We start from the raw sequence: 8,549 nt of genomic DNA on the forward strand, positions 1-8,549 counted from the left end.
AAATATTCACATAAACAAAAACGTCCATTATCCATATGAGTAGGCTACATTGTACATAACGAAAAATACAGTTTATTTCGTCTGGGCCACGTCAATAAGGTTGGAGTGGATTTCATTTATTGTGTAATCAGGGAATAACATAAAACGAATCTTGTTGAAGTGCTAAACGAATTACCAGTTTGGCAACTCTTAATTTAGCTCATTTTATTTTCATTCATGCTATATTGGATCTAATCAAGTGGCAAAGCAGGCATCAGCCCGTGAGGCTACTTTTCTCCATAGCAGCAACGTGAGCAAGGACGGTGTTGTGATCACTCATTGATTAACAATAATAAGATAAATAGAAACACATCATTATATCAGGTAATGCAATGATGAGCCAACGAGGCTTGCACATGTAGGCACCGGAGTGAAGAGACACTCGAGCCACCTGATTATTGGCGATCCCTTTTCAACTGTTTTACAACGGCCTTAATATATTCAAGTCTTGTTAGATTGACTCCAGGGAAAACAACATGTATAATGAAAGCTTATTCGTGAGGAGGAATATACTAATGGGGGAATCTGATGTCCCTTTAATCCTATGTAAAAAAGCCTTGTCGTCTCCCTTATATTGACTGAATTGCTAATTAATGGCCCTATATGGCGTTTCGCGCGCGGTAATCCACAGAAGAGAGATAAAGCATTCTGAAGGTAAAAATGAAGAGGAAACCGATAATCCACTGTATGTCTAGTGTTACTTTCAGAAAAATAATTGACCAATCAACATTTCTCGGCTTTTAAATGTTTATATTTTGATAGTATTATGTTGTTGTTGTTATTATTATTATTATTATTATTATTATTATTATTAGTAGTAGTAGTAGTAGTAGTAGTAGTAGTAGTAGTAGTAGTAGTAGTAGTAGTAGTAGTAGTAATAGTAATAGTAGTAGTAGTAGTAGTAGTAGTAGTAGTGGTGGTGGTGGTAGTAGTATCATTAAAAACATCTGTAATTCTGGGTAATACCCCACTGGGCACACACTGGTTGAATAAACGTTGTTTCTACGTCATTTCAATGAAATTACGTTGAACCAACGTGGAATAGATGTTGAATGGACTTCTGTGCCCAATGGGAATTTTAACCGTTAAATTGTTCACAAAATCCTTGATAACACGCAGAATGCAGGTGATTGCTTAATAAGGCCTAAGACCATATGTCATATTCAAATAAAAATGGGCTTACCATTTGTAGATCATAACATATAATACCCAAACGAATTGCATTGCACCAAATGACCTGTGATAGACCCAACCTCTGACCGAATCATATGAGGGGGATTTAAACTAATAAAATCCACCTGATATGCCTGACGAGGGCCCACGAATAGACAGGCGTGAGAATACTCACCTAAACTGAAGAAATAAATGATGCACGGAAGACATGCAGGCTAAATTCACATCTTCATTCAAGGACTGCATATATTATTGTCCAGCTGTATACAGTGGGGTGGCTAAACACACAGCGCGTGGTTATTTTTATAACTCTATTTAAGGAGGGAGGATGGAGGCATAACCATACCCGTGGTTTTGACAGCTCTCTCTCCCTCCCTCAATGGTCCGCGCGCGGCTCTCCCACAAGAGTGCAAATGAGGTGTATATCAAGGGCTTTCACTGGATTAGCCCAATAACGTATTAGTAGCGCCCATATCATGATATCCACGGGATTGGGAAGAAAAATATGCGTGATGGCTAAATATTCTGCAGTTTACATCCAGGCCTACTTTGCCTTATCAAGGATGCATGAAACAATTAGAATACATTTTTGTAGTTATTAAGAATTTGTTAAAGTTATTTGTATTTATTATAAGTGTTATTAACAATGCATTCAACGGTCTATAATACATTTAATCTATTATATGATATGTGGGGACTGACAATCAAATAATATTCTATCATGTTGCATATTCATTTAATTTTTATTCCATGGGCATTTGAATGCTATTTGCATTTACAGTATTAACGCACATGCCTAAGATGAAATGTAGTAGTCACATGTCAACTACTGTCAAAAGCCTGCATAGAGAATAACCCCAATGCATACGGCCATTTATCTGCTAGGATACTGGACATATGTTTACTTTACGTTTATGCGTCATGATCGTGAGGGAATTAGCAAAAATTCAATGGGAAATCAGCTCGAAGTCATTAAAAGTCCTTATTCCAAATTATTAGGCAAATTAGAGTCTTATTATATTAAAAACCACTACAAGTCGACTTCCTGATAACCGCTGAGAGGTCTAAGCGCACAGGATACCCTGCTAAGCACCGAGATAAAATGAGTAATTTCGAACAAATCGAATGACCTAAACCATTGTTTCCCAAACTCGGTCCTGGGGACCCCAATCGGTGCACGTTTGTTTGCCCTAGCACTACACAGCTGATTAAAACAATCAAAGCTTAATGATGAGTTGGTTATTTGAATCAGCTGTGTAGTGCTAGGGCAAAAAACAAAACGTGAACCCCTTGGGGTCCCTAGGACCGACTTTGGGAAACATTGACCTAAACCAAGGCCTTGCATTTTTGGCCAATTGTTTGGTGACAAATTAGGCTAAATGTGTGACTAGATTGTGTCACTTGACTTCTGATATGGTTGATTTGGCTGGTCTTCATTTATATTTTATGCTCGAAATGGGCAACAACGTTCTGTGAACTATCGGTACGGGGGTCAGCGCATCCTGGTATCCCTATCATAGAAATATCGTGTTGCTCTTTTGCGTGTTGCTCGGAGATGACTGTTTATGGAAGGTCACTATTGCCTGGTTTCTTCAATGGGGAGAACATAAGATTAGCAAGAACACAATAAATAGGCTAGCCAATTTTGACCAAATTAATGCATCATAACCCCCAGGTTGGTATGACTTTATTTTCAGATACAATTGCCCTAGTTGGGTTCGTTTTCCATTGAAATCTTTATGTAAATGTCTGAGAGTACAATGCACACGACGTGAGTGACGTGGGTTTCAATACTGGTGTTTTATAATGGTGTACTATAGACTTTTCATCGAAAGAAAGAAGACTGTATATGTTTTTATCTTGGGGGTCTGCAAAATGGGCATTCGGTGCATCGTCGGTACACTACACCATGCGTCCCGTCTCTCTTTACATGGTTTTATTTGGAAGAAAAATAAGCAATGTTCCCCGTGTAAACACATTGGCAGACATATCTTATTTCCCCGTGCGCCGGTTGGCTGGGCAAACCTTCATGTCCACATTGACGGCCTGTCAGAAAATGGGAGGGCTCTCGGTGACGTCAAAGGCATAGGAGAGAGGCACAGTGGTACAGCCAGGGCGCAGCGAACAGCTGAAATGAAGAGCGAGCGGCGTAGTGTGTGTATGCCTCTGGATCTAATATCGCCTACCTGTCCTTGTCACTCTGATTCTCCGCGCAGCTAGCAGTATCAGCCCGATTTATCTATTTGCCCCTGCTTCAATCAAAACGCCGTGCTTTTTTACTCCGACGCGAATTATGCTGGGTTTCTTCTAAATACATTTTAAACCGTTTAAACAAAGTTTTTCTTCACTTTAATTTGCGAGAGAGAAGCGTTGCTATAAATCCTGACACCATTGATTCCCACTTTCTCCTATCCGTCGGACGTCTCTCTTTTTTTGCTTGCACTGAGAACTTAATCCGCCTCTGACAGCGAGTCGTGCGCTTTCCTATCCATATGAACTCTATGAAGGATCCATTGAATTTAGACCATCACCACCACCACCACCACCACACCGGGACTAAACTCTCTTCCACGCACCACAAGGCACTAGCAATGGCCTCTAGTCTGCAGCCGTTGCAGCGGTCTGTGGACTCCAAACACCGGTTAGAGGTGCACACAGTATCGGACACCTCCAGTCCGGAGTCCGTAGGTAAGAATCATCCCGTGGCGTATACTGTCAGCACATGGCTTTGAGAGGAGGGGATGGACGTTTTTCTGTTGATAAGAAACAAAAGATGGCTCCCTACAGCCCCTCTCAACAAAGGCAGTTTGAGACCGAGAAAGATATTATTTTACGCATGCAAATAGTAATTGGACATATCAGACAGACAGAGGGTCACTTTGTTTGACTATGCAGATATTCTGATTGTGCCAGTAATTGGTTTATTTGTGTTCGTCATGTAGCCTAGATGTCAGCGAACTTGACGCTCTCATTACTTTCATAACCTTTGACTCTGGTGAAGTTCTATTTTTGTTGTGATCATGTTTAAAGTCTTTACGCATACCTTTAAAGTGTAATACTTTTATAATGTGAAATGTAAGCCGTTATTCGATTAATGACAAAATAGATACACGTTTTAAATGACCATTTGTACAGTATTAACATTGGCACATTGTGCAAATTAAACAAAACAATAAATGTCATACTGACATTGTTTTGGAGTCACGTTTAATATTACCTTCTTCTCATGTATCTGCTCCAACATTCAAAAATAAGGAATCGTAACATTATTATTAGTATTACCATGAGAGTAACATTTGATCCAAAGGATTTAAAATGGGTTCAAGTTTCACGAGGATAATATCACCGAGGATACTTCACGCCTGTGACTGACCCGACCACAATTAATTATGTATTTGTTTACTCTCTCCACAGAGAAAGACTCAAAGGGCCAGAGCAAAAATGACGACTCTTCAGATGACCCTTCTAAAAAGAAGCGACAGCGCCGACAGAGGACTCACTTTACAAGCCAGCAGCTACAGGAACTGGAGGCCACCTTCCAGCGGAATCGCTATCCGGACATGTCTACAAGAGAGGAGATAGCCGTGTGGACCAACCTCACAGAGGCCCGTGTCAGGGTAAGGCCCTTGGGAATAAACAAACGCTATTCATGTGTATAATTTGGGGTTATTTGTGCCACTTATATTGAGTCGAGGCAAGGACGTGAATTATTACACATGCATATCGTTAATTACGCGGGGCAAGAACATGTTTTCTTAGGACATAATATGTTGCCTAAAAGCAAATACTCATACTGGTTATTCTTTACAATTATATGAGTCAATTAAGAAGTCACAAAACACCAAACATTAGATGGCTAAGCCTATAATTTATTGTTATTTAGAAGAACTAAAAGGATAGGCCATCCACTTTACACATATATGTTTCACTGTAAAACAGTACGATTTTAATGTCAATATCCATGCAATGGATAAAATGGAAATGGTTGAAATGTAACAATTTCACACATTTACTATATTTACTATATTTACGTATAATATCACAGTATTGTTAGATATCTAACATTGCCGATAACAAGATAAGGTTGTTATTAGTTGTTGTAGAAAACAAATAATAACTACAGGCTAATAAAGCTGTTAGTGGTTAGGACCATTGACATTAGCCCCAGACAGATACCAATCGTGTTACTACGTTCGTGTGAAAGAGGTGCAAAGCTTGTATTTTGCGTTTGTCACTCTCGTGTTGTATAAATAAGGTCACTAACGTGTTTGTCTTTGCCTATGGAGGAATAGGCCTACACATCTTCAGAAACCACATTAAGATGGTCCAATGACAGTTAGGAACGCTGGATTCTATCGGAATCAACCCATATTGCTTTGCATGAGAGAAAGGGACTCAATTAGGCCTTGTTGCAATCCAACATAGGATTGTACCACAAGTAGCGTTGTGCTTTGCAATAAATGACTTTTCAATAGTTGTTTTGATAACGTCAATTAATTAAAAGTTTGAGAACAACTCTATACATTTAAGGCATATCCTGCATTTTAGTTGTGGGTATATTTTTGCAAACTGATAATGTCAAGATTCGTAAATTGTATGTCTGATTTGGATTTAAGACACATCTGAAGGCCAAACATATGAAGAAAAAAAATATGACATCTGGTTTATTGCAGACCAATTAGGCTACCCATCAATTACATGTTTCTGAATTACACTGGATAGCCAACAAGTCGTACTTACGTTGGCTATAACATAAAGTAAATGGGGCCTACATGTTGCATGAATAGCCTAAAGGCCTACATAATTATCAAATTCTGAACTCCTCTTTTTGTTTCTTGTAGGTTTGGTTTAAGAACCGGCGAGCAAAATGGAGGAAAAGGGAAAGGAATCAACAAGCTGAGCTATGCAAGAACGGCTTCGGTCCTCAGTTCAATGGACTTATGCAGCCCTACGATGACATGTACCCCAGCTACACGTATAACAACTGGGCCGCCAAAGGGCTAACGTCGGCCTCCCTGTCTACCAAAAGCTTCCCTTTTTTCAATTCCATGAATGTCAACCCTTTGTCATCGCAGACGATGTTCTCCCCGCCGAACTCCATTTCTTCAATGAGCATGACCTCCAGCATGGTGCCGTCCGCGGTCACTGGCGTGCCCGGTTCAAGCCTCAACAGCCTCAATAACTTGAACAACCTCAGCAACCCCTCTCTGAATTCGGGAGTTCCCACGCCAACCTGCCCGTACGCCCCGCCGACCCCCCCTTATGTGTACAGGGACACTTGCAACTCCAGTCTGGCTAGCCTGAGACTGAAAGCCAAGCAGCACTCGAGTTTTGGATACACCAGTGTTCAGAATCCGGCCTCAAATCTGAGCGCTTGCCAGTACGCCGTGGACAGACCAGTCTAATACCTGAGAATACATAAACCCCAGTCACAAGAACGATAGACTACCTTTTTTCTTTTTCAAAAGGGCACTAGAAGACTAAACCACTGAAATGAGCTAAACCCTGCGATGGAGCTTTAAACCTAAACGGAAATAATTAGTCATTTTTTGCTAATGAGTATTTTGTTCTTCACCCGCGAGTGCAGAATTTAGGATAGACCTACTTTATTTTCTAAGCGTGTTTATTTGAAAGTTTCGAATTTTGGACATTAATTGACTGAAAGGTTGTATATATATATATCTAAATATCATCTCCAGTTTATTGAGGCGAATGCTCTTGCTCTCTTCTCAAGGTTAAATTTAACAAAGCATGTGGAAAACCCTAAAGGAATAATGTTTTGCTTGCAAACAAGGGAATGTACATACTAAACGCACCAGTTGTGTGTTTCTAACATATAAATTTATTATTAAATGTCTGTGTGAATATCGATTTAGAGTAGCAATCCTGGGTATAAAAAGACGCATCAAAGGTTCCTGCAAAATGACATTGGTTTTGCTCTGTGTATACTATTTGGTATGGAATTTTGTTTCGTTTTTTTCAACATCAAAAAAATAAACTATTGTGTTTTATTTAATGGAAGTAAATATATTGTTCAAAACTTTTGTTGAGGATTTTTGTGCCGATCCAAGTATTAGTGTGAGTTTTGTCGAGTCTATGTGTCTATTGGGGTTCGATTATGCTAGCTACTAGGCCTACTAATCTATAGCGAAAACAATTGCCCTCTCCAATACACATATGAGTCGAGATGCCCCGTCAGATTAACTGCTGAATACATGTCTGCCTCTTAGCCAAGGCCCCCGAGTGATCACTGGTGCTTGAAATAACACTGGAATCAACAAACAGGAATTGTAAAGCACAACAAAGGCACGAGCTCATTAACTTCTGACGCTTATTAATCATGAGGGCACGATGATGACTCTTGAAAAGAGATTCTAAATATAGCCTAGCACTGGAAGTTTAAGATGGGCTTCTTGATGCAGCATGTGATTATAGATATACATAACATATTAGTCTATCTCAATAATTGTACATAACACAATACCATAATCAATAATACCAACACAAGGTTAGGCTATTGTATTTTGACCAGTGCAATGTTATACGAATCTCTCATAAACACAACGATAAACTATTGCAAAACGATTCTGTAGCCCATTGAAAGATAGGCCTATGGCGTCAAGTTCCAGCCGTAGGTGTTCATAAGGTAAATATTTGCACTTTTGCAATAGCTTATTTGTTGGGCAGATGGACAACAACCAGTCTTTTCAATAAGATAACAATAACAACAATAATCATCATAATACCAATAACAATTGGCTAACTCTGACTACGACAATAACAATGTTATACCTGGCTGAAAAGTGCATAAGCTTGTTTTTTAATGTGGCCTAGCCTATTCTTTTTTTCCAGATAGTCCACCTTCTTTTATGTATTGTGTTGACACGTTTGATCCGCCAATGTAGTTTTGTCTAGACAGTCCCGTTTATGATGTGCTGTGGTCCGTCATCAAATGCATCAGTGCGTTTAAAGAAAATCAAAACAACTCCACGGAACCGAGAAAATATAATTCATGAGTTTGAACAAACAAAAAAAGAGAGGTATGTAGCTAGGGGACGGAGGAGGCGGGTACGTGTGATTTCATGACTTCAGGGCAGAGCTCGAGCTCATTTTAGGGCGCAGATGAAAAATTGAAAAGTTACCATTGTTGGCCACATTGACTAACAAGACAAATCCCCTTTCAAACTTTCAGCAGATGTCGAGGGAAGTAGCCTTCCGTTCTAAATCAAATGGAATGTGCATGGTAGTTTATTTGGGCTTTTCGGATTATTTCATATTTTCAGGTGAGCTATTGTTCATTTTATGACGTCTTACTCATTATGCTCATGCAATGAAAG

At 39.5% G+C, this 8,549-nt stretch overlaps 1 protein-coding gene across 1 annotated transcript; it reads left to right on the plus strand.

Annotated features, from left to right (window-relative positions):
- Positions 1-3,336: 3,336 nt before the first annotated feature.
- LOC311104893 (pituitary homeobox 2) lies at positions 3,337-7,248 on the plus strand. Its single transcript, XM_084146859.1, has 3 exons — positions 3,337-3,900; positions 4,627-4,829; positions 6,054-7,248. The coding sequence occupies exons 1-3, from the start codon at positions 3,705-3,707 to the stop codon at positions 6,615-6,617; spliced, it is 963 nt and encodes a 320-aa protein (XP_084002985.1). The 5' UTR covers positions 3,337-3,704; the 3' UTR covers positions 6,618-7,248.
- The last annotated feature ends 1,301 nt before the right edge of the window (positions 7,249-8,549 follow it).

This window comes from Coregonus lavaretus (genome assembly GCF_964263955.1).
Source record: "Coregonus lavaretus genome assembly, chromosome: 29".
Classification (NCBI taxonomy): Eukaryota; Metazoa; Chordata; class Actinopteri; order Salmoniformes; family Salmonidae; genus Coregonus; species Coregonus lavaretus.

Coding starts and splice junctions, on each gene's coding strand:
- LOC311104893 (XM_084146859.1), top strand. CDS start 3,705: ATGAACTCTATGAAGGATCCATTGAATTTAGACCATCACCACCACCAC. Junction 3,901..4,626: donor CTCCAGTCCGGAGTCCGTAG/GTAAGAATCATC, acceptor CTCTCTCCACAG/AGAAAGACTCAAAGGGCCAG. Junction 4,830..6,053: donor TCACAGAGGCCCGTGTCAGG/GTAAGGCCCTTG, acceptor TGTTTCTTGTAG/GTTTGGTTTAAGAACCGGCG.